General features: G+C 39.9%; 1 protein-coding gene across 1 annotated transcript in view; it reads left to right on the forward strand.

Annotated features, from left to right (window-relative positions):
- The window catches only part of Cbl (Cbl proto-oncogene, E3 ubiquitin protein ligase), a gene marked incomplete at its 5' end in the record, with an annotated part of 81,529 nt that overhangs the window by 11,222 nt on the left and 43,746 nt on the right, over positions 1-26,561 (forward strand). Inside the window, 1 exon segment of the mRNA XM_005378327.2 lies at positions 18,978-19,225. Coding sequence (XP_005378384.1) covers positions 18,978-19,225 — 248 coding nt within the window.

Genomic DNA, 26,561 nt, shown 5'->3' on the forward strand with positions numbered 1-26,561 from the left:
ATTTGGTTTTTTCTCCGGTACTAGGAACCGAACTCACGACCTTGCGCTTGCCAGGCAGGCGCTTTTTGCCGCTGAGCTAAATCCCCAGCCCCCTGTCCTTAAACTTTTAATCGTCTTGCTTCAGCCTCCTGAGTACTGGGATTACAGGCATGTACCAACAAGCCTGGTGTGGAATCAGATTTTAAGCATAATTTTGGAATTTTTTTCTTCTTAAAAAGGAGTATATAGAATTTTATAAATATATATATGCTTATCTAATAAATTCATATTGATAATCTTCTAGGTTATATCTGAGTTTTCATATTAGAAACCATGCTGTAATACTGTGCACTATACAGGAAGAGCATCTTTAGAAAAAGTATTAATGAATCAGTGGATTAAAGGAATCATACATTAAAAAATACCTATGTAGATTTATATATATAAATTAAATATATCTGCCCTCCAAAAAATGTGCTTCTACCAACAATCCTCAGCTAGTTTGTTGATTTATTTTATTTTATTTATTTTATTTATTTTTTGGTCATTTCTGAGACAGGCTCTTGCTTTGTAGTTTATGCTGGCCTTGGGTTTACTTTATAGCCCAGGCTGGCCTCGAACTCTCAAGAATCCTCAGCCTCCTGAGTGTTGGGATTAGAGCCATGCGCCACCACGCTCAGCTTTGATGAAAATTATATTGGCACCTTTCCATAATTAAATTGTTTTGGTTTTTTGAAACAAGGTTTCACTATGTAATAAAGGGGCCCTGAACTTGCTGTATAGCCCAGGCTGGCCTTACGTTCACCTTTGTATTGAACACAAACTATGTCTCAGATGCTGGAAAATTATAGATGACCTAGGGCTGCCGTGTCTAATCTGTATGATAAAATGAAAGTAGGGGCTGGGGATTTAGCTCAGCGGCAAAGTGCCTGCCTGGCAAGCGCAAGGTCGTGAGTTCGGTTCCCAGTACCGGAGAAAAACCAAAACCAAACCAAACCAAACCAAACCAAAACAAAACAAAACAAAACAAAACAAAACGATAAAATGAAAGTATATATAGGGTTTGAGGGCCTTTGATGGGTACTGTGGACCAAACCCTTACTCTCTGAGGAGACAGAAAGGGAATTTGGGAATGGGGAGAGGCTTGAGACCAAGCAGGTGGCTCTGCAATACCATGATCTATAACTGTGTCATATTTGATGTGTGGCATCTAGTCTTTAGTTTGTGCTAAGTGTTTGATTTGAAGTTGTACCGATAACTTTAGCTAAAGACTGAGGCCCATGTCTGCAATCCTAGCAATCCAGGCTGCTGAGCAGGAGGATGAAGAGTTGGAGGCCAGCCCATGCTATGTAACAAGACCCTGTCTCAAAAAAAATTTTTTTGTTTTCCTTTTAAAGTAGAAGACATGTATAAAAACTCCATGGTTAAGCTATCAGAATGTGTCAGTTACTTAATTTCAGAGGTTGTAGCAGATGTATTTTTTTTGCAGTTGATATATGAAAGTAAAGAGATGTAGCATGGTGTTTTTAAATAAATGCCTTTGGGTGGTATTTAGGAAGTGTTATGTAGTAATTACAATTCATGAGCTTGAGTGGAGTTTTAAATAAATCAATAATGGAGAATAGTAATTAAAAGTAAAACACTTTCTTGGGATCATTATTTACTGATAATATGTTCCTTTGAAAAGTATAGGTTTCTGATTTGTCTTTGAAAAACAATCATGAATTATTTTTGTTTAAAAGCTTCACTGTGTGTTTATACTTGTAAAACACTTCAAAACCTGGTTAGCTTTCTGAGATGATGGAGTTTCTAAAACTTGAAGCTTTAAGAGACTTCAGAAATAAATTGATTTAACTCTTCATTATACAGAGGCAGAAATTGAGACCCAGGAGGCAAATGACTTGCTTGAGGGCACATAACCAATTAATGTCTTTTACTAGACTAGACTCTGGTCTCTGGACTTTTACTTTGTTATCCTTTCCACTGTATCTCCCGTTCTCTTGACTAAAATTGGTTCTTATTAAACAATCAGTACATGTGTGCAGTGTGTGCCGTTTCTTGTACAGTCATCTTGGGAAGTGGGTACGTGGACATTAGCAACTTGCTTCTTTTTTTAATTCCCTACCGTTTTCCTTTCCCTCCCTCTCTACTCTTAATTCCCCTTTCCCCATCTTCATTCTCACTGATACTATTAATCTTAGGTCCTGTTTATGGCATATAATGTTTACATTCCTTGAGGTTGTTAGGTTCCTGTACATGGCACATCTTTATTCTTATCTTTTTTCCCCTCCTCTGTGATCTCTTGGACTGCTTCCCATTTGCAAGGGATCCATCCTCTTGTCTTGTATCTGTCTCATATCTGCAGATCAGGCTGGCCTTGAACTCATGGCAACCCTCCTGTCTCAGCCTCCTGAGTGCTGGGATTACAGGCTTGTGCCACCATGCCTGGCCCTTCATTTTAAAACATTTTGAAATGAAAAATGCTTCCATAGATAAGTTGAGGTCACAGAGATAAGAGTATTAACCCCCCCATTCAAGATTGTGAAGCAAGTGAATATTCATTCTCATTCTGAGAGTTTTTTTGTTTTTTTTGTTTTTGTTTTTGTTTGTGTTTTTCTCTGGTACCAGGAACCAAACTCACGACCTTGCGCTTGCCAGGCAGGCGCTTTGCCGCTGAGCTAAATCCCCAGCCCCTCATTCTGAGAGTTTTGATTGAGCACCCGTTGTGTGTCACATTGTTCTAGGAGCTGGAGGTGTGGTGATAAAGACAGCTAGATAAAAGTTCTGCCCTTCTTGAGAGATGAACTGATAGTCCTGTGGTGCTTGGAGCTTTTGCCTATTTGGAAATGCAAATTCCTTAGTGTCAGAAAAGATTCTGTATTCTTCTGAACACAGGCTTTTGCACCATCCTATATAGCTTTTCTTTTTTTAAAAAATCAGCAATCTTCAGGCATATTTTTATTTCTCTTTACTGTGATCATAACACTTTGCAAAGTTTTTCCATTGACCATTCAGCCTTGGCAGAACCAGAGGGAGGAGTGAGGCCAGCAAGAAGCTGTTATGAATGGAGTGTGTGGCAGTTGTATACAGTGCTGTTGGCTCCCCAGAACATGAGCATCCCTCTTTGACATTGTTGAGTGCTGCTGTAAATGCACAGGCAGGAGACAAACGCAGCCGTTCATGCTACTGCACAACTTGGAAAGCAAAAGAAAATTGGTGATTGTTGTATAAACTTAAAGAACACATTTTTTGTGCTGTGGAGCTTAACCGTGACTGCCGATTTAAAATGCACTAAGTCATAAAGGCAGGTTTTTTTGGTTTTTTTTTTGATGTGTGTTAGCCATTCACTTGAATTACTCACATGGGACCTTTTTGGAACTTTTTTTAAAGAGGTTAATATTTAGGATATTTTTTCTTTTCCAAAGAACATTAATATTAGAAGAGTGGGCCTACTTCTGTGTTTTCTTTATGGTCTGTGTTAATGTTTTGTAGTTGAAAACCTGGAGTTGTTCATGGAGCGCTAATTTCCCTGGTCATGCAATGATTCAGCTCAAAAAGATCTTGAAAAAAGCAAACATTTAATCTTCAAATGATCTTTACCTGGTCACATTCTAAGGAAGCTCAAGTAGTATTCATGGAAGGCACATTACTAGTTTGAAAATGCAAATTAACCAAGTATTTTGAAGGTTTTTTTTTTTAGTTCATTGCATTAAAAACACGTACTAATTGCACTTTTTATGTAAGACCAGAACAGTTTCAGCTTAGTTTTTGTTGTTGGTGGTGAAGGGAAGTGTCCCTTTCTCCCTGTGTATAACTCTGGATGTAAGTGTAGACATTTTTATTTGGGGTTGTACGTGGTTTAGACTTTTGAAGGGGTACATCTCTACCTTTTGCAGATTGTTGACCACCCTTGTCTGTGTTGCATTTTGCCTTCTCCTGGGTTACCGGAGACCATGCAGGACTAGGAAGGTAACTATGGTATAGTCCAGCACGGTAGGAATAACATTTCCAGCTCTGGTAGTCGGCAGTGGGGCATGTAAAAGCTGTCATTCTGTCTTCCCTCCTTCCCTCCATCCTACCCTTCCTGCCTCCTTTCCTTTTTCTTTAAATGCACAAATTAATAAAGCACTGAATACAGAAGACCCAAGAGGTATTTGCCATAACCTAGCTAAGTAGCTTGGAATTGCATGTGAATACCCCTGCCCCAGCTACCCAGCAGTCTTCCTGTCTGTGCTGTAGAGTAGCCTGGTCAGATTGTGTGGCGTGGGAAGGGGAGTGAACATGTATCAGGTGCCTTCTTTATTGGGCACTGTTCAGGCCTTTTTTTTTTTTTGTCGTTTTGAGACAGGGTCTCACTATGCAGTTCAGGCTGGCCTTGAGCTCACTTTGTAGCCCAGGCTGGCCTTGAACTTGCAACGATCCTCTGAACTCAACGATCCTCCAGCCTCAGCTTCCCCGAGTGCTGGGATTAACAGGTATGCGCCACCACGCCCGGCTCTGTGCAGGCCTTTCGTAGACATTTTATTGTGAAGTAGGTATTTCTTTTGCCTATGAAAGAACTGAGGCTCAGCAGTTGTAAGAAGTTTATTTAAGGTAGAATGACTGAAATAAGACATTTTGATACATCTTTGATGCAGTCTTGTCAGAATATTAAAATGTTACTAGTCCTTTTAAATTTCAATTGAAAACTTAAATTTTGGACTTTATCCTAATGTCTTCTTGGTAATTCCCAGCCTGTTCCACAAAAACTCTAATCACCTTGTTTGTTGTACTGTTGTCTCACTGACCTTTGTTGCTCAGACAAATCCAAACCTGTTCCCACTTCAAAGGTAGTTGCTTCCTCTCTGGGGGCTACTCTTCTGCTGATTTCTGCTGGCTCTCTTGTAATTTTTTTAAATTATTAAGTTTATTGGTACATTTTAGGTATATATAATGATCACATTCATCATAGGGAATTAGTTCCTGTGCATGACACAACTTGATTCTTTTTTCTTTGCTCATTATCCTCCCTACCCTCCCTTTAACCTGATTTACAAAAGCTTTGTCTCTGTTTTTTTCCTTCTTTTCATTTTTTTCTTCCACCTTCCCTCTTAGTTTCCCTTCCCATTTGAACATTTTCTTCCTGTTTCCCAATATCTATTACATGTTTTGGTCCTTATTTACATTTTTTGGTTTCTCACACCAGAGAAGCAATGTGGTATTTACACATGTGTATCCAATTTATGTCATTTAAGAGTATGGTCTCTAGGTGAATGCATTTAACTAGAAATGTCTCAGGCTTATCCTTCTTTGTGGCAGAATTGTACTCCATTGTATCTTTTAAAAAAACCACATCTTCTTTATCCATTCATCATCCTATAATTTCAACCCTTAGCTGAATGTTACCTTTGAGGTTTTCTTCTTTCTCTCTGTCTCTGTCTCTCTCTGTCTCTGTGTCTGTCTGTCTGTCTGTCTGTCTCTGTCCCTGTGGTACTGGGGATTGAATCCAGGGCCTTCGGTTTTGCTACATCCTCAGCATTTTTTTTTTTTTTTAATTTGGAAGACAGAGTCTCACCAAGTCATTTAGTTGACCAGGCTGGCTTAAAACTTGCATTCCTCCTGTCTCAGCCCTCCAGACCGTTGCGGTTATGAGTGTGTGCCACCATGCCTGGCTTCTATCTGCTAGGTTTCTTTTTCTTTCTTTCTTTCATTTTTTTTTTTTCTTCCGGTACCAGGAATTGAACTCACGACTTAGCGCTTGCCAGGCAGGTGCTTTGCCGCTGAGCTAAATCCCCAGCCCCTTCTTTCTTTCTTTCTTTCTTTCTTTCTTTCTTTCTTTCTTTCTTTCTTTCTTTCTTTCTTTCTTTCTTTTTTTCTGAGACAGGGTTTCACTGTGTAGTTAGTTCAGGGTAGCCTCAAACTCGTAACGATCCTCCTGCCTCAGCCTCCTGAGTGCTGGGATTATAGGTGTGCGCCACCACACTCAGCATGGCTACTATTTTTAAAATATTATTCTCCTTTAATTCTCAGCCGCATACCTGATGCTGTTGTTGGTTTTCTTTTTTATTGATAGATAATTCTCAGATTCAGGGGAGAGACCTTGTCTTCTTACTTCTGTATCCCAGTACCTAATATACATTTGTTGAATGTTGTGTTAAGAAAGATCAAAATGTCAGGTACAACCTATAAGTTATTGCCTCCGTGTCTGTTAACTCGTAGCTCAGGTCCATACTACCTGCGGCTCACTAACAAAAGAGGATCTAGGGAAAAGATGACTTTGCTCCAAGCCAGCTCCTAGGAGGTAAAGGTCCCCTTACTGCCTCGGGTTGCACCTCACTGTGGTCAGATGTGTAGGGGCCTTTATAATGAGGACGAGGGGAGGGGAGATACAGTGAGCCAGCAGACCACTCCATCCTGGTCTCACCCCTTCTTTCTCTTCTGCACGGGAAGAACAGCCCCATTCACCTGAGCCGAGGAGAGGAGGGGTGAAGCTAGGAGAAAGCAGCTTATTGCCAAAAGAAAAATTGGAATTTTTAAAGATCCATTTTGCCATCTTGGTTACAGTTCCTCCTTAAAATATCTCCAGATTTCTCTCTCAACCAATCTTCATTCCTTTCTTCCTTTTTCAGGAGGCTTCCATTCTTTTTAAATGTACTTGGTGGGTTGGGTGTGGTGGTGCACGCCTATAATCCTAGCAGTGGGAGGCTGAGGCAGGAGAATCACTGTGCCTTTGAGGCCTCCTGGGCTACAGAGTGAATTCAAGGCCAACCTAGACTGCTAATGAGAGTTAATATAAAGAGCATTCAGTTTTCTCTGAAAATAAAAGTCCTCAAAAATCTTTTGTAGTCTTTATCTTAAATTGGCACATAAAAATTACATATATTTATGGGATATGTTCGGTCTTAATCTTGTAGTCTTTTTTTTTTTTCCCCGTGGTGCTGGGAGTCGAACTCACCACATTGAGCTTGCCAGTCAGGCGCTGTGCCGCTGAGCTAAATCCCCAGCCCAGTCTTGTAGTCTCAAAGTCAGTATCCCATCCCTCTGTGAGATAAACTAGGAAACCTACCATTTAAATATTTTTATTAAAAATCTGTTTGAGTTTTTTCTTTTTTTCTTTCTTTCCCCCCATCTTGTGGTACTGGAGATAGAACCCAGGTCCTTGAACTTGTGCTCCTGCGGTACTTTTCTGGAGTGCTGGGATTATGGGTGTGCACTACGATGCCTGGCTGAACCCAGGCCCCTAGTATGCTGGGCAGGCATTATATACCATTGAGCTATACTCCCAGCCCTTTAAATATAACATCTGACTTTACAAATGAGGTTTTGAGATGTAATGCTCATCAACTGGGAGTTGTCTGTATTTGTTTTATTTTTTTTTTTTGGTACCGGGAATCAAACTCAGGACCTTGTGCTTGTGCTTGCCAAGCAGGCACTTATGCCACTGAGCCATATCCCCAGCTGTATTTGTTTTATTAAGATGAATTCTTAACTCTCGTACTTGGAATACAGTTGTTTTCTGAGGTGAAGCCTTTTTCCTTGGCTAGGTTGTTCCCATTTGGCTTGAACAATTTATAGGATGAGCAGCTTCCTAAAATACTGTTAAAATATTCATATGTCAAATGTTTTTGTTGATTTAGCTTGTCTTTATTTCCTAGGCATACATAGGGCTATTTTTTTAAGAGTTTAAGAAATGATGTACCAACTGGGCACACAGGAGTGCACTCCTGTAATCCAGGACTCTGGCAGGCAAAAATGGGAGGATGGGAAGTTTAAGCCCAACCTGGGCAATTTAGCAACTGAATTAGCACCCTTTTTCAAAAGGCCTAGTGATGTAGCTCTAGCTCTGTGTGCAGGCCTGGGTTTAATCCCTAGTACTGGGAGGGAGCAGGGAGAGACAAAGATGAAATGTCCCGTTTTTATGTTTTAAAATTACCTTGTCATTTGAAGAATTCTTGATTAGTTAAGAGGAAATTTTGCAGTTGTGTTAGATGAACCTAATAATTCTGCTTCTGAGGAATTTATTCTAAGGAAACAGTTTGATATATAGAAAAATGAAATTGCCTGAGCCTACTCATCACAAGGAGAGTGAAATAGTGAACACTTGCAAACAATGTAAGTATTAAAGCACAGAAGTGAGGATAGTTAAATTATGGTGTACACATAGAATGGGACCATTAGGCATTTTAAAAGAGTTTATAATAAACTTTTGCTGACCGAAGAAATCTTTTTTTGTTTTGTTTTGTATTTGCAGTGCTGGACATTGAACCTAAGGTCTCGCCCATGATAGGCAAGTGCTCTAGCACTTAGCAGTACCCCAGCCCAGCTGTTGTTTAAGAAAGAAGGAGGAGAATGTCACATGTCTGCTTCCACCAGTGTTAGGTTAAGTTGTTTTGAACCAAATATACTCTTTGACAACTAGAAAAGCTAAAAGACATAGATGGAAGAGTTCTCAAGGTAGTGAGAAAGTTTGAAGTCAAATTCTGCAGGATGTCTTCTTTTTTTTTTTGAGACAGGGTCTCACTCTGCAGTTCAGGCTGATCTTGAGCTCACTTTGTAGCCCAGGCTGGTCTCGAACTTGCAGCGATCCTCCTGCCTCAGCCTCCTGAGTGCTGGGATTACAGGCGTGCGCCACCACGCCTGGCTTCTGCAGGATGAATGAAGCCATCAGAGGTGAGGCTCTGTCATTTGAAGCTCATTTGACCTTGACTCTGGAAGTGGTAGCTAAGAGGCCAGATAAACTTTTCAAAATATTTGTGTTGAGGAAGAAACAGATAGAAATTGAAGCCTGCCAAGGTGAATGGTCCTGGGACTAAGGAAGAAATAGAAGTAGGCCAGGTTACACAGGGAAGGAGGGCTGACCTTTAATCTCTCAATTGGATTGGAGTAAAATGATCTGAGATTCCTAGTGTCTGTAGCATAACTATTTGCTAGAGGCAAAAAGTAAATCCTTTTGAATAACAGCATTCATAATCTAAGATTAGCTATAATTTTTATATAAAATATTGAACATTGAAAAATAAGTAGGAGAACCAGGCATGGTGGTACATGCCTATAATTCTAGCACTGGGGAGGCTGAGGCAGGAGGATCATTGAGGTCAAGGCCAACCTGGATTACATAGTGAGACCCTGTCTAAAAACAAAAACAAAACAAAATAAAAATAACTAGGAGTATGGAAAGACAAGATGCAACTGACAACTCCAAGTAAAATTGACAATAGAAACATAGACACAAACATTTGTTATCAGTTATTGACTTAAAATATGCCTATGGTAAATGTGTTAGAATTAAAGGCTTGACTGATTAAAGTAGAAATTCTAGAACAAAACACAAAAGCTGATTAATGAGTCAGTAGAATAATTCATAATGAGGCATTGAGAAAAAAGGATGGGCAATACTGAAGAACGTAAAGACATAGAATATGGTAAAAACATCTTAGGCATGTGTAGTTGAACTCCCAGGAGCGGAGAAAGTGAATGGTACAGAAGCAATATTTGATGAGCAATTGGTTGAGAATTTCCCAAAACTAGTGAAAATCATCACGTCAAAAATTAAGAACTTCTGTAAGCACCAGGCTGAAAAAAATACAAGGAAAACCACATTAGACACATCATAGTAACACTGCTAAGAAAACAGGTAAAATAAATTTTTATTTATTTTGTGGTACTAGATACTGAATTGAGGACCTTTGCACTGAGCTACATCCCCAGCTCTTTTATTATTTTTTATTTTGAGACAGGGTCTTGCAAAGTGCCCAAGATGACCAGGTTTGGTGTGGGTGGAAATGATGATTTTCTTGTGTCAGCCTCCCAGAGTGCTGGAATTAGAGACATGTACCACCACACCTGGTGGGAAATACCACTTTGTCATAAGTGAGGGGATTACTGTTTGGGTGTATTTCTGGAGTTTTCTGTTGTAGAATTATCTTTTCTAGACACAGAAAAGTCCTTAAAAATAGAAAGCACAAACAAGATGTAAGAATAAATAACGATTTGTCAGTTACTGTAACAACTGGACTAAACCCACCAGTTAGATTGTTAGGCAAGTGTGGTAGAGCTCACCTGTAATCCCAGTGCTGGGGAGGCAGAGGCAGGAGGATCACTGTGAGTTTGAGGCCAGCCTGGGCAACATAATGAGTTCAAGTGCAAGATATGTCTCAAAAAAAAAAAAAAAAAAGAAAATGAAAGATTGTTACATTAGATTTTTACAATCTGGCTTTAAAAGAGACCCAGTTAAAACATACAAATTCAGAAAAGTTGAAAATAAGTGGGGGGGCTGGAGATTTAGCTCAGCGGCACAGCACCTGCTTGGCAAGCGCAAGGTTGCGAGTTCGATTCCTGGTGAGGAGGGGAGAAAAGAAAAGAGGGCTAAAAGACTTACCTGGCACATTCTGAGAGTCCTACATTTCTTTAAGAAGGAATGGATGTTTCAGTTCAGTTCCATGCATTGCTCGGTCTGTGGCCTTTCTGCTCCTGTCGCCTTATCACTAGGAATGGGGGGGTATTTTCCTTTGTTTTCTTTTTTCTAAAATTTTTTATTAATACGTATTTTCCATACCCAGTGTTTACATTCAACATAGAGAATTTGTACCTCTATGTAATATATCTTAATTTTTTTTCCTCTTTTCCTTCATTTAACCCTTCTTCCCAATTACAAAGGCTTTATTTCTTTCCATTTTTTGTTGTTTTAACCCCCTTTCTCTTCCTTTCTTTCCCTCTCCCCCTTCTTTTGTTCCCCCTTTCATTTGAACGTGTTCTTCCTACTTCCCAATGTCTGTCCTCCATTTTGCTCCTGTTACCCTTAGAGTTTGTCACACAAGAGAAACAATGCAATATTTAAACTTGTGTGTCTTATTTCACTTAAAATTATAGCCTCGTGATGCATCCCATTTTCCTACAAATGACTCAAGTTTATCCCTTATACAGAGTAGTACTCCATTGTAGATGAATGCATTGTCTTTATCCATTCATCTGTTGGTGGGCATATGAGCTGTTTATAGCTATTATAAATTGTGCTGCTATAAAGATGACATGTATATATCATTGTAATATCCTTTTAACTCTTTCAAGAAGATGTTTAGAAGAGGAATACCTGGGTCTTCTAGTTTTAATTTTTTTTTTTTTTGTATCAGGAATTAAACTTAAGATCTTGTGCTTGCCAGGCAGGTGCTGTGCCACTGAGCTATATCCCTGGCTTCTAGTTTTAATCTTTTGAGGAATCTCCATACTGATTTCTGTAGTGTTTGTGTCAGTTGACATGCCCACCAGCAGTGGAAAAGAGTTCTCCCCCCGCCCCTGCCGCCCTCCCCACAGCTTGCCAGCATTTGTTTTTGGTTGCTTTCTTGATGATAGCCATTATTTCTGGAGTGTGATGGGATATCAGTGTTGTTCTAATTTGCATTTCTTGAATGACCAGTGATGTTTATACATTTATTTGCTGTTTGTATTTCTTCACTGAGAAGGGTCCATTCATTTCAGATGCCTGTTTTTGGATTGGGTCTTTGAATTGGGGGTCGGTCTGATTTTGAGTTCTTCATATATTCTAGATACTAGTTCTTTGTCTGAGGAGTAACTGGTGAAAATTTTTCCCATTCTATAGGTTCTGTCTTCACTCAGCTGGTGGTTTCTTTTGCTGTGCAAAAGCTTTTTAATTTGATGGGATCCCAGTTATTTATTCTTTTTATAATATTTCTCCTGCAATCAGGGTTTTGTTGATAAAGTCTTTGGTTACACCAATGTCTTCAAGAGTTTAACTTATTCTATATTCCAGCAAATTGTGTTTTTATATTTAGATCCTTGACTCATATTGATTTAAGCTTAGTGTATGGTGAGAGATACGAGTCTAGGTTCAATCTTTGGCATGCATGGGGAAAGCCAGTTTTTTCAGTAACATTATTAAAGAGGCGATCTTTATTCTGGTGAAAGTGTTTGGCTCCTTTGTCAAAGATAAGGTAGCTGAGTATGTGTGCTTGGAATTGTTTCTGTGTCTTCTCTTATGTTCCATTGATTGTCGGGTCTGTTTTCTTGGCAGTACCATGCTGTTGTGTTTTTTGTTTTGTTTTTGTCTTTTTGAGACAGGTTCTCCCTATGCAGTTCAGGCTGGCTTTGAACTCATTTTGTAGCCCAGACTGGTTTTGAACTCTAAACGATCCTCCTGCCTCAGCCTTCTGAGTGCTGGGATTACAGGCATGTGCTACCATGACCAGCTACCACCATGCTGTTCTTTCACCACTGTAGCTTTGTGTTATAACTTCAAATCATGGGTGTTGTGATCTCCTTGCCTTGCTCTTGTTTGTTTCTTTGTTTCCATATGAATTTTAGGATTATTTTATCTAATTCTGTGAGGTATGCTATTGGTATTTTGACTGGGATTGCATTAAATTGTATAACAGTTTTGGAAGTGTGGGCATTTTCACTATATTGGTTTTGCCTATCCAAGTACAGGGGATATCATTCCATTCTCTGATACTCTTCTTTCTCTGTTTTCAAGAGTACTATAGTTTTCAATGTAAAGGTCTTTTATTTCCTTCATTAGATTGATTCCTAAATATTTCATTTTTCTTGGTGCTATTCTCAAAGGTGTTGTTTCCCTAATTTCTCTCTCAGTGAGTTTGTTAAATGCTATTGATTTTTGAGTGTTGACTTTATATCCTGCTATCCTACCAAATTTAGTTATTAATTCTTTTAGTAGTTTTTGGGGTCCTATATGTAGAGTATTACATCATCAGCAAATAATGGTAATTTAACGTCTTCTTTTCCTGTCTATATTCTTTTTATTTCTTTCTCTTGTCTAATTGCTGTGGCTAATGTTTCCATACTATATAGAACAGGAGTGGTAATAGTGGGCATCCTGTCTTGTTCCTGGTTTTAGAGTGAAAACTTTCAGTTTTTAACCATTTAGTATGATGTTGGCCATTGGTTTATCATAGATGTATTTTTTTTGTTGTTTGACCCTGGGTCTTGCTGTGTAGTTTAGGCTGGCCTTGAACTCACTATGTAGCCCATGTTATCCAGCTGCCTCAGTCTCCCAACTGCTGAGATATGTGTCACCCTGCGTGACTCTTATAGGTGGCTTTTATCAGATTACAACCTTCTATCCAATTTTCTGTATGGTTTTAATCATGAATATGTGTTGGGCTTTGTCAAATGCTTTTTCTGTATCTATTGAGATGATCATGTGGTTTTTGTCCTTAGTTCTGTTAGTTTGGTATATTACATTTATTGATTTGTGTATGTTGAGCCATCCCTGCATCACTGGGATGAATCCTTCTTGGTCATACTCTGCTTGATGATTTGCTGTGTTCTGTTTGCTAGTATCTTATTGAGGTTTTCTGCATCTGTATTTATTAGGGAGGTTGGACTGTAGTTTTCTTTTTTGGTTGGATCCTTCTCTGCTTTTAGTATCAGGGTAAGGCTTGCTTCCAGGAATAACTTGGGGAACATTGCTTCCTTTTAGTTTCATTTAAGAGTTTGAGGATTAGTGGCATTAGAGCCTCTCTAAAGTTCTTGTAGAATTCAGCAGTGAACCCATCAGGACCTAGGCTTTTCTTTGTTGGTAGTTTTCCTATTACTTCTTCAGGTTCATTGACTGATACTAGATTATTTAGAATTTTTATATCTTCTTGATTCAGCTGTGATAATTCATATGTGTCTAGCAATCTGTCCATTTCATATGAATTTTCTTTCAGAGTACAGGTTCTCAAAGTAGGTATTAATGATCATCAGGATTTCTGCAGGATCCATTGTGATTTCACCCTTTTCATTCCTTATTGCATGGATTTAGGTGTTTTTATCTTTTTTAAATGATAAGATCTCACTGTATGGGTCAGGTTGATCTGGAACTCACTATGTAGTCCAGGCTGCCCCTCCCACTTTGTTTCTTTGAGACTTTGTTATGTAGTTCAGGCTGGCCTTGAACTCACTGTGTAGCTCAGGATAGCCACACATGCCTGCATGACTGGCCTGTGGTGATCCTCCTGCCTCAGCCTCCTGAATGCTGGTATTACAGGCGTATGCCACCATGCCTTGTTTCTTTCCATTTTATTTTAGTTTAATATTTATTTACTTATTTATGTCTTTTAGAGACAGGGTCTCGCTGTGCAGTTCAGGCTGACCTTGATCTTACTTTGTAGCCCAGGCTGGCCTTGAACTTGGAACAGTCCTCTTGCCTCAGCCTCCCAGGTGCTGGGATTACAGGTTTACAGGTGTGCCCCACCATGCCCAGCTTTTCATTTTATTTAGTTGTTTAAAGAACTAGCTCTTTGATTCATTGATTCCTTGTTTTGTTAGGCTCAATTGCCTTAATTGCTGCTCTGATCTTTATACTTTCCTTCACACTTTGGGTTTAATTTGCTCTTTTTTTCTAGAACTCTGAAGTCAACATTAGGCTGTTTATTTGAGCTTGCTCTGTTTTTCTGATTGGAATTCACTGCTATAAATTTCTCTTGTAGAACTGCTTTCATTGCATCTCATAAGTTTGGGTATGCTGCCGGGTGTGGTGGCGCATGCCTGTAATCCTAGCACTCGGGAGGCTGAGGCAGGAGGATTGTTGCGAGTTTGAGGCCAGCCTGGGCTACAAAGTGAGCTCAAGTCCAGCCTGAACTGCATAGCGAGACCCTGTCTCAAAAAGACAACAACAACGAAGTTTGGGTATGCTTTCTTGGCATTATTGCTTAATTGTAGAAACGGTCTGTAATTGCTTCTTTAATTTCATCTGTGACCTTCTGGTTGTTGAGGAAGATGTTATTTAATTTCCATGTGTTTATATAGTTTTTGTGGTCTCTTGTCAGTGATTTCCAATTTCATTGCACTGTGACCTGATAATATGCATGGGATAATTTCAGTTGCTTTGCATTTACTTAAGCATGTTCTGTGAGTTAGTATGTAGTCTATTTTGTTTTGTTTTTTGAGGTAGGATCTCACTATGTAGCCCAGCCTGTCCTCAAACTCATGGTGATTCTCCTGACTCAGCCTCCAGAGTACTGGATCACAGGCATGCAGCATCACGGCCAGCCAAGTATGTGGTCTGTTTTGGAGAAAGTCCCATGTGCTGCTGAGAAGTATGTATATTCTGTTGTTGGGTGGAACACTCTGTAGATGCCTACTAAGTCCATTTGTTCAGAGGTTTGATTTAGCTCTGATACTTCTTTGTGGATTTTTTTTGGGGGGTGGTCTGGCTGATCTTTTGTGTGTGTGTGTGTGTGTGTGTGTGTGTGTGTGCGCGCACACGCGCGCCAGGAATCGAACTCAGTACCTTACACTTCCCAGGCAGGCACTTATGCTGCTGAGCTATATTCCCCTGGTTGATCTATCTGTAACAGTGTAGTATTGAAGTTTTCTATTGTAACTGTATTAGTGCTTAACTGATTTTTCATATCCATTATTATTTGTTTTATGTAGCTAGAAGTGCCAGTATTTGGCGCATATGTATTCATGATTGTTATCTCTTCCTTTTGGATTATCCTTTTAACAAGTGTCTTCTTGTCTCTTTTGGTCAGTCTTAGCTTGAAATCCGTTTTGTCTGCAAATAGAATGGTGACCCTTGGTTTTTTTCCTCGTTCCCATTGCTTGAAATAATTATTTTTTACCCTTTGACTTGCAGTTTATGAGTTTCTTTTTGAGTTAAGTGTTTTTCTTGTATGCAGCATATGATTGGATCTTGTTTCTTGGTCCATTCTGCTAATCTGTTTCCTTTAATTGGTGAATTGAGACCATTCACATTAATTGATGGGTATAACTACAAGGTATTACCTTGTCCTTGTCAACATATTACTTTCCTGGTTTCCCTTCTTTTTTCTTCTATTAGTTGCTTGCCTTGCCTGGTGGATTCATTCTTTTTTTCTAGACTGTCCTTTAAGAAGTGCTAGTTTGATGGTCATGAATTTCTTCAGGTGTTTTGGAACACCTGAATCATGGAAGTATCTCATTTCTCCTTTGATTTTGAAAGATAGTTTTTTGGGGGTTTATTAATCTGGGTTGGAGGTTATTTTCTTTTAGAGCTTGGAACACTTCAACCTCTCCTTGACTTAATGGTTTGGGTTGAGATATCTGCTGTGAATTTAATGGGTTTTCCTTTATAGGTGATTTGTTTCTTTTCTCTGATAGCTTTTGATATTCTGTTCTTGAGTTGGATTTCTGGAATCTTGACTGTTACATACCTTGGTCTAGTTTTCTCCTGATCATGGCTAATTGACGTTCTGTATGCCTTACTCAACTGTATGTCATATTCTTCGTGCTTGGAAAGTTTTCTGTTACTCTGTGAACAGTTTTTTTTTATGTCCTTTGTGCTATCTTACGATTTTTCATTGATCCCAACTAATCTTATGTTATTCTCTTTGGATCATGTATTACTTGTTGGATTGATTTTTCATGGTCTCTATATTTTTAAGAAGTTTTTCTTTTGATGATCACTAACCACAACCCTGTCTTCTAGATCTGATATTCTATTTCTACATTGATTGATGCTGCTGTGTATATTTTCTACAGAAGTTTTAGTCTCCTGGATATCCGTTTGAATCTCTTTTATGGAATCCAGTTCTTTCTCAATGTTGGACATTCATAATTTTAATCACTTTCCTAACACCTCCATTTTTTTTTAACCTATATCTGCTCTAGATTCATTAACCATGTCCTTCATTATGGTCATTATTTCTTTAATTGTCTTTGAAATTACTTTTTTTTTTCTAGAGCTCCTTTCATGTACTTTGTTACTTCTGATGCAGAAAGTTCAGCTGGGTGGCTTTTGAGTTCTACTATCTCAGTGTCCCCTAGATTTGCCTTGGATGAGCTGGAGGTCTGGGATTGTGTCTTGCTTCCACGTTTTCTCATTTTTTAATTAATTTATTTTCTGCATTAATGCTTATAAATGCTGTGGTAGATAGCTCTAGTATTGTGACCTCTTTAGGAAGTGATTACTTTCCAGAGATGTCTTCTAGGTGTAGCCAGCTTTTGGCCTTCTGAGTCTGCTCCAGGATCCTTCCTCTTCTGTTTATTAGGGATGAGAGGTTGCAGCCTGTTTGGCCTAGCACCCATTCTTTGGTACTTAACTGTAGTATTGTAATATTGTTTTGGCATACAAGGAAGATCCGTTGATTACAGCAACTATGTCACCTTGGCTGAATTAGTACAGTCAACAATAACAATAGCATCAAACACAGATTGGAAAATGACAAGCAGTGATAACTAACAATTTGCTACTTTTAGCCATATGTACAAGATTTATACTTATATAACAAAATCTAAGACAAATCAGAAAATTATATACAGCAGATACCATTCAGTAGAGCAGTTTTACCCTAAGGTGAGAAAATTAAAAGAGAGAAGAGGGAAAAATTAGAAAAATAAAAGAAGAAAAGAAGATTAAAAGCAGGCTGGAGGACAGAGGAAGATTACCCAAGATTCAGGAAACTGGTAAGACAGGAGGGAAGGAAAGAATGCAAAAACAGAACTAGGGACAGAACAAAATAAAAAAAAACTATGAATTGTTCATTCTCACAAAGAAACACAAATAAGAAGAGGTTAAAAAAAAAACGAAAGAAAACTAAAAAAAAAAAAGGAAAAAAAAAGCCATTTCTCTGTGGTTCATCTGGGGTCTATAGTTTCGTGGCAGTGTCTAGTTCAAACTGTGACACTGCTCTTGCTAGTAGACAAAGGAGACAGTCAGAGCCCAGATCCATGTTGAATACCAGTGAGCTGGTAGTAGGATTAGGGCATGGGGTTTGTTTTGGGACTTTCAAAATTCATGGAAGTTGAGGTTGCACCTGATGTCGGTCATGGGGTTGGGGCTAGAGTTTAGTTTATAGTTGTGGTCCTGGCCATGGGTCCCTGACCATGGACATCTCTCTGATTTTCCCTCACTGGTGGCAGTTTAACACTGGGAGCCCTGAGATGAAGCTGACCTGTGGCTGCTCTGAGCCCCAGGCACAGTTGGCCCCTCCCTAAAATGGCATCTGATCAAGCACCCTCTTAGGACACAGCAGTTGCTTGGATTGGAGTCGCTCACCAGCTGTTGTAGCACATGGCTTGCACTGATTCCCATCACTGGTGCATTTCTCCCTGGAGCCCTCTTCCCTGGAGCTCTCTGGAATTGCCTGCTTTTACTGTGTCTCTGTAGCTTCCACCTTCCTTTCTCATGCCATGAGCCAGGGAGAAAGTGCAGGTTGTCCCTTCCTTTTTTTTTTTTTTTTGGTTTTTCTCCGGTACCGGGAACCGAACTCATGACCTTGAGCTTGCCAGGCAGGTGTTTTGCCGCTGAGCTAAATCCCCAGCCCTGTCCCTTTTTTTTGCTGTATTGTGGTCTGTCTCTTCAGTTTCTCTGTAGACGCCAGTTTTCCCTTCAGGTCCTTCTTGGGTCCCAAGGATCTACCTTTCTCCTCCTTTCCTTCCCCAGGTTGTTACAAGTTGTTATTTTCCAGTGTCTGTATTTTCCATTGTCTGCATTCCAAGAATACAGAGGGTGGTTTGCTGCTTACTGCTCTGCTGTCTTCCTGGACATCTCTCCCTGACATAGTGATTATTAAAACTCAAACCCTTGGGTAACAGATTTAACCCCAAAGGCAGCCATATACTTTACTTCTGTGTCTGGGAATTTTCTTTATTGTGAGGTTAGCCATGTGCAAAAGTATCTTGCCATATTTCATTTCATCTAGCACATTTCAGGTGTTTGTGGGGACCCCCAGCCACCCCTTCTAGTTGTTTAGTCTGTTGTGTGTCTATACTGATATCTTTTGTGGAGCTTTGTCACTGTTGTTATCCCTTCTCTCCCAGCTGGGGCTTGAACCTGTCTTCTTATGGTAGGCGAGTGCTCCCTCCCTCAGCTGTACCCCTAGACTCATAGTGTCATAAGAACCTCTTCTGATTGACCACTGAACATGTGGTGATTGTGGGCTGTGGATTATGGATCATTTCTTATATTCTCATGTATTTTTCCTATTTCTGCAGAGCAATTTTACTTTTTTTTAACTTTAAAGAGGAAATGTCTTTAAGATCCTCCAAGTAATACACCTCTTTTCCATTTGTTGCAGGTGGTGCGGTTGTGTCAAAATCCAAAGCTGGCACTAAAGAATAGTCCACCTTATATTTTAGACCTGCTGCCCGACACTTACCAGCATCTTCGTACTATCTTGTCAAGATATGAGGGGAAGATGGAGACGCTTGGAGAAAATGAGTATTTTAGGGTATTCATGGAAAATTTGATGAAGAAAACTAAACAGACCATAAGCCTTTTCAAGGAGGGAAAAGAAAGAATGTATGAAGAAAATTCTCAGCCTAGGTAATGGAGAAATACTACACAAATATTAATTCAGGTCTGTGACTGTCTGAATGGGTAACATATAGAAGCAATTGAGTTGGATTTTTTTTTGTTTGTTTGTTTTGTTTTTTGAGACAAGGTCTTACTGTGTAGCTCACTCTGGCCTTGAACTCACTGTGTAGTCCAGGCTGGCCTCGAACTCATGGCAGTCCTCCTGCCTCAACCTGCCAAGTGCTGGGATTACAGGTGTACACCACCACACCCAGCCTGGATTGAATTTTGTTAGCAGGAACAGAGAGTTGAGATATGATTTAAAGGTGTGATTTATATGAAAAGTTGCCTTGGAGGATGTTAAACCATCCTTAGTTAGATAGACTTATTTACTACTGAAAAACAGTCATGGAATTTGTTGTAGTCAAACTGGATGCAGTAGTACACATCTGTAATCCCAGTGCTCTGGGAAGTTGAAACAGGAGGATCACCAAGTTCGAGTGCAGCCTGGAGAAACCAGCAATTTAGGAAGACCCTATCTCAAAATAAAATCTGTAAAAAGGTTTGGGATGTAGCTCACTGTGAAGTTCTGGGTTCAGTTGTCAGTACTGCTGGGGAGGGGTTAGTTTGAGGCAATAGAACCTTTGGAGCATGGAAGATGATGAGACCTTGAAAAAAAGACATTTGAGGCTAAACTGAGATTGGGAGTATATAATAGGTCTGAGTTAACAGAAGCTTCTTTGCAGATTAAGTATTACAAATAAATATGGGATAATAGGGAAAAAAATAAGCTGATAGTTTAGATAACCATGGAGGGAGGCTACTAGGGATTGAAACCAGGGACTTCACATGCTGCCGTATCCTCAGTATTTTGTTTTTGGTTTTTTTTCTGTTGTTGTTCTTGTTTTGATAACGGGGGTCTTACTGAATCACTCAGGTTGGGCTTCATGTTGCAGTACACCCCGCCGCCCCCAGTCTTAACCTCCTAGAGTGCTGGGATTACAGGTGTGGGCCACCATGCAGTGCTTGACTACTTTTTTGTTTTGTAAGCAAAGTGAAATGACTTTTCCTTAATAGGCAAGAGTAATTTTTCAAATGGAGTTAAGTAGAGGCAAATGCAGTTAATTCAGTAAACATTTGAGGGATCACTTGTATTTTTTTGTACCAACTAAATACTAAAAACTAGGCTATTCTATGTGGTATTAGCTTGGTTTTTTGGTTTTTTTGTTTGTTTTGTTTTGTTTTTTGGTCTTTTTGAGACAGGGTCTCGCTATGCAGTACAGGTTGGCCTTGAGCTCACTTTGTAGTGCAGGCTGATCTCAAACTCACAATGATCCTCCTGCGTCAGCCTCCCGAGTGCTGGGATTACAGGCATGCACCACCGTGCCCGGCTGTTAGTTTGGTTGTTACTATTATTTCTTGTCTTTTTTTGAGACAGGGTTTCGCTGTGCAGTTCAGGCTAGCCTTTTTTTCTTTCATGCTAGCCTTGAGCTCATTTTGTAGCCCAGGATGGTCTCAAACTCAGTGAACCTCCTGCCTCAGCCTCCTGAGTGCTGGGAATATAGGTGTGTGTTACCATGCCGGCTTGCTTGGTTGTTATAAGTCACATAGTGGGGGAAAATAAAGAACAGCCTTTAACGGTGATGTGGGTGTGGTTGTATTTGGTTTTTTCCTAGTTGGAGATACTCATCTAGGACAATGGATAAAATAGAAATTCCACTAGCATTTCTTAGTGAGTAATTTAGTCTTGAGGAGTGAGTTCAATTAGGTGGCATTAGGTTATTATCTACAACTCAAGCAATAACCTGCTAAGTGGTATCCTTGTAATCTGTTACTCCTTTGACTCTGTTGGTTTAGATTTTGACCACCTTAGGTTTTTTTTTTTGTTAGTTTTTTGAGACAGGGTATTATTAGGCAGTTCAGGTTGGCCTTGAGCTTTTTATGTAGCCAACACTGGCCTGACTCATGTGATTCTTCTGCCTCAGCCTCCCTGGAGTGCTGGGATTATGGGCATATGCCACCATGCCCAGTGGCACACTTAGTCTTAATTTAAAATTTTCTCAAAAAACTTTTCTTGGGGCTGGGGGTTTAGCTCAGTGGCACAGTGCCTACCTGGCAAGCGCAAGGTCCTGAGTTCGATTTCCCCGTACTGGAAACCACCCCCGCCAAAAAAAAAACCGCTTTTCTTTTTACATCATTACTCTTACTATCTTTACTAAAACAAATTCCTCAGGCTTAAAGTCCGTAATAGCAGTCTTTTCTTGAAAATATTCCTGGTGACTAAATTTAATCTGTAGGAGCCTTTGTAATTTCTAGTTTATATGCAGATGAACTTTATTTCTGTGAAACCTAAAGTTTTATGACTTTTCTTAAAATGGAATCTTGAGGACTGATAGTATGGCTCAGCTGGAGTGCACTTCCCAAGTATATGTGAGTCCGTGGGTGTGAGCCCAGTGTTGCAAAAAGGAAAACAGAAAAATTGAAGAAGGGAAAAAGGAAAGAAATTTTGACAGTACTTCTTAGGTAACTAGTCATTTTGTACTGTGTCCTTTGGAGAGGTTAGGTTGAAGTATTGCAGAGTTTTTAAAAAATGGAAGGTGATAGAGTTGTGCATTCAAGTATGTAACACGACAAAGCTTTAATAGAGGTATGTACAGAATGTGATAACACAGTTTGGTGTGGTAGAATCAGAGAAGGTGGCATAGGGAAATTAGATTTTGAAGGATAAGTAGGAATTTTCTAGGCAGAGAATTGAAAGAATGGCCTGTAACACAGGAAAATGCAGGCTTCAAAACACTGGAAGTCTGGTTTGGTTTAGAATTGCAGAAGATGGATAAGTAGAAATACTGGTTGGAGTGAGAGTCAGAGGGCTGGCCTTTGATCTCCAGATTTCCTCCAGATGATAGGTTGTTATAGAACAGTTTGTTTATTTATTTTACATTATATTTTATTTGTACATTTTATATATATGTGTGTGTGTGTGTGTATATATATATATATATATATAATGGTCACATTCATCATAGAGAATTTATTCCTGTACATGATATAACTTGTTTCATTCCACCACCCACAGAACAGCTTTAGAAGAACATTTGAAAGGGGTATTGCTATGATGCCCAGGCTGAGTATCCCATGTTTAGATCATACTGCACTTCGTTGATTGTTTTATGACTAGTGGCTCATCATGGAGAGGCAGTATAGTATATTGGTTAAGCAGATGGATTCTGAAACCAACTGCCAAGTTGGAAGGTGGACTTTGCCACTTTCTCAGCTATGTGATTTCTGTTTCCTCATCTGTACAGTGAGGGGTGATAGTAATACTTGCATTGTAGGATTGTCAGAATTTATTGAATGAGTAGCTAAAATGTTGAGTACTTAGAAAAGTGAATGGCATGATGAAAGTGATAAATGGGTTAACTTCTTTATTATAGATTATTGCAAGAAATTATGTGTCTGTGATAAAGTCTATAGGTTGAACTTGCTAAATGTGTATTTGTAAATATATGACATACTAAAATGTAAGTGTATATAGTTCGCTCTTACCAAATGACTTCAGGCTGTGCTAACAAGTTCTTTTGCTTCTATTTAAACTTCACTGTCAGTATACCTGTTGCCATATCAATGCAGTTTCCTCTAAATTTTTTTTTTTTTGTACTGGGAATTGAACTTAGGACCTTGTCCTTGCCGGGCAGGCGCTTGTGTTGCTGGGCTATATCCCTGGTTTTTCCCTAAATACTCACGTTTTGATCCTCTGTGAACTTTCGGTCTATATAACCCAGTTATATAACCCTGATCTGTACAAATTACTATATATATAAAGTGAGGATAAATAGATTTCAGGTAAGAGCTGGTTTCTTTTGGTAAGGGAAAATACATGAGGTTTAGTATATGATCTGTGAAATTATGATTTGGATATTTTAGAGGCTTTTTCATTTTTTGGGTTAGCTATAATTTACATACCATAAAATTTATTCTGTCCTTTTTTTTTGAGTACTACTAAGGCTTGAACCTTTTGTTAGGAAGTACTGTACCTCTGAGCTACATCCTCAGCAGCCCCCCTTTTAAAATTCTTTTTTTAAGCTGGGCATGGTGGTGCGTGCCTGTAATCCCAGCACTTGGGAAACTGAGGCAGGAGGATCGTTGCAAGTTCGAGGCCAGCCTGGGCTACAAAGAGAGCTCAAGGCCAACCTGAACTGCATAGCAAGACTTTGTCTCAAAAAGACCAAAAAAAATTCTTTTATTATTTTGAGCATGGGTCTCGCTAAATTGTCCAGGCTGGTCTCAAACTTGTTGGCCTCCCCAGTAGCTGAGATTACAGGTCCATCCCATTTCCTTTCCCAGCCCTGTCCTAGATTTTTATTTGTGGGGTTTTTTTTGGAGAGGGTTTCAGGATGGAGTCCAGGCTCGAGCTGTGATTACAGGTGTGTGCCACCACACCTGACTGTCTTGGAGGTTTCTTGCTAAGCTAAATCCTCAGCCTGCTTTTTTTTTTTTTTTAGAAAATTATCAATGTTTATGGTTTTACATATTGTTACCTAGAAGATAGTTTCTCAGGAAAACAAATAGACAAATAATAGTGAGTTACAGACAAAAGAGGTAGGAGATTATCAATAGTAGTTGTACTGTACTTCGGTATCTTCAAAGTGGCTTCTAAAGAAAATAAATAGAACTATACATGAGTGACCTATTGAATAATCATTAACTTTTCTCAATGGTTGTTGTAGGAAACACATAACGATAGACATGCATCCATTTACAAAATAGGATAGGAACAATACAAACATTGCAGAGTTATGGATAGATTAGTAGGAAAATATCAATGGCTGCTGTAATACATGGTGGTATCTTCAAAGTGGTTTCTCAGGAAGACAGAGATTCGCAAGAAGGATCTAACAAGTAGTTACAGTGTAAGGGTTGTCAAAAATCAAGTGAGCCATCTGGGGCGAAAGCCATTTTTTGTAGCATTTTCTCTCCAGCCTCCCATCGCATTGGGACCCCACAACCAGTTAGTGTCCTCTCCTCAATTGTCAGCACAGGCAGCAGGCATCCTGCTGCAGACTTCTCCAGAGCTCTACCACAGCCTGTACTGTCAGGGGAAGAATGGCTTCCAGGGAGTCTCCACAGGTATTGTGCAAGGTCCTCCTGGTTTACAGCTTCTGAGCGGCTCTCATGACCCCAGTCCATAGGACCTCTGACTCCGTGGGCTTAGTCTGCATTCTCATGTTCTCTGAGTCCTTGTTCAGCAGCTGCTCCTCCGCTGACTCTGGACCTTTCTGGTTCTCAGTGGCAGGAGCAAGAGTGAGCCGTTTCGTGGCATGTACTCCCAGGGGTTTCTCCATGTTTGAATGATTCACACATGTCCATGGGTGGGCATCTGCAGCCGGTGCATGGTGGGCCAATTGTGTCATTGTTTCTCTGTGTCATGGTAGTTGAGTGGTGGCGACCGGCCTCAGGGCTGGTGCGCAACAGCACTTGCCCCCTTGTGGATCCCCCTGCCCCAGAGGCCCTCCTTCCTGGCACCTACAAGGCCGGTCGGGAGACCGGCGCTCCCCGCCCGTGGCTCCCTGTGCGCCAGGGGCCCTCCTTTTGGGTGCCTACGAGGCAGGGAGCGAGCTGGCTGGAACTTGCTTATTTTTTATGTCTCAGCCTCCTAGAGTGCTAGGATCACAGGCCCACCCCAACACACCCCCACTGCAATTCACTCTTTTAAAGTGTGCAATTCAGTGGTCTACACTATTACATTGGTTCACACAGCTGTACAGCTGTTAGCACTATTTAATTCCAGAACATTTTCACCTCCCCAGAACAAAATCCCAGGTCCACTAGCAGTCACTCCTCATTCCCTTTTCAGTTATGGACATTTGCCTCTTATAGACACTTCATGTATGAATAGAACCACATAATGTGTGACCTTTTATGTTTGGTTTCTTTAATTTAGCATGTTTTCATAGTTTGTTCTTCTTTACTGTGTGTATCAATACTTCATCAGCCCCCCCCACACAGACTGGGGATTGAGCCCAGGGTCTTCACACTGAGCGACATCCCCAGCATTTAAAATTTAAAAAAATTTTTAGTCAGAATCTTCGGTAAATTGCCCAGGTGGGGGTCAAGCCTGTATCCTTTGTTTCAGCCTCCAAGTGCTGGGGTTACAGGTGTGCGTAACCCCAGCTGTAATGTATAGTTATGCTACTGTTTTGTTTTTTGAGACAGATTTTCATTGTGTTCAGGCTGGCCTTGAACCTGAGGAGATACTCCTGGCCCAGCTCTTGAATACTGGGAATACAGGTGTGAGCCCCTATACCCAGCCCACAATTTTTCTTTTAAATGGGTGTTTGTATTGTTTCCACTTTTTGGTTATTATAAATAATGTGCTGTGAATATTTGTGTATAAATTTTGGACAGTTTTATGTTTTCACTTCTCTTTGATATATCCCCTAGGAATGGAATTGCTGAGTCATATGGTAATTCTGTGTCATAACTGAGAAGCCTCCAGACTGTTTCCACAGAGGTTGCAGCATTTTATACTCCCCTAGCAAGGGTCTACTTCCTCCTTCCCTCTGTCCCTCTCCTTCCCTCCCTTCCTTGCTCTCTCCCTCCATCTCTCCCTCCCTCCCTCCCTCCCTGCTTCTTTCTTTCTTTCTTTCTTTCTCTCTCTCTCTCTCTCTTTCTCTCTTTCTCTCTCTCTTTCTCTTCCTGCCTTCCTTCTTTCATTTCTTCTTTCCTTTCTTCCTTCCTCCCTCCCTCCCTTCCTTCCTTCCTTCCAACATAGGCTGGCCTTGACCTCACTATGTACCCAGGCAGGCCTCGAACTCACTGTTGATACTCGTACCTCAGCCTACCAAGTGCTAGGGTTGTAGGCATGTACCATCATGCCTAGCAAGGGTCTAATTTCTTCTTACTAATATTTGTGATGATGTAAGCATCTTTCTCCCTGCCATTTGGGTGGATGCTTGTATGTTTTCTTCGGAGAAATGTCTGTTCAAATCCTTTGGCCGTTTTTAATTGGGTTCTTTTTATTGTTGAACTCTAAGAGTTATTTACATATTCTGGATACTTGACTAATATTATATAACTAACTAGATATGTGATTTATAAAACTTTACTCCAGTTGAGAGTCATCTTTCACTTTATCGGTAGAGTCCTTTTGATATATGGGAAAAGTGTGACTCCCAACCAGCTAGATGTCAGATACTCCCAAGTTCATGTTCCCTGAAGTAGAAGAATTAATTCTAAGGAACAGTGGAGGTTAAGAGTAAGAAAATTTATTGAGGAATTGGAATGGGGAATAGGAATAGCTCCTGAGAAACAGGAGGTCCTGAATGGGTTCTCAGTGAGCCCACTTCTCTGAGAAAGCATTTTATTT

This window comes from Chinchilla lanigera, unplaced genomic scaffold (genome assembly GCF_000276665.1).
Source record: "Chinchilla lanigera isolate Chin_1 unplaced genomic scaffold, ChiLan1.0 scaffold00011, whole genome shotgun sequence".
NCBI classification, from domain to species: Eukaryota; Metazoa; Chordata; class Mammalia; order Rodentia; family Chinchillidae; genus Chinchilla; species Chinchilla lanigera.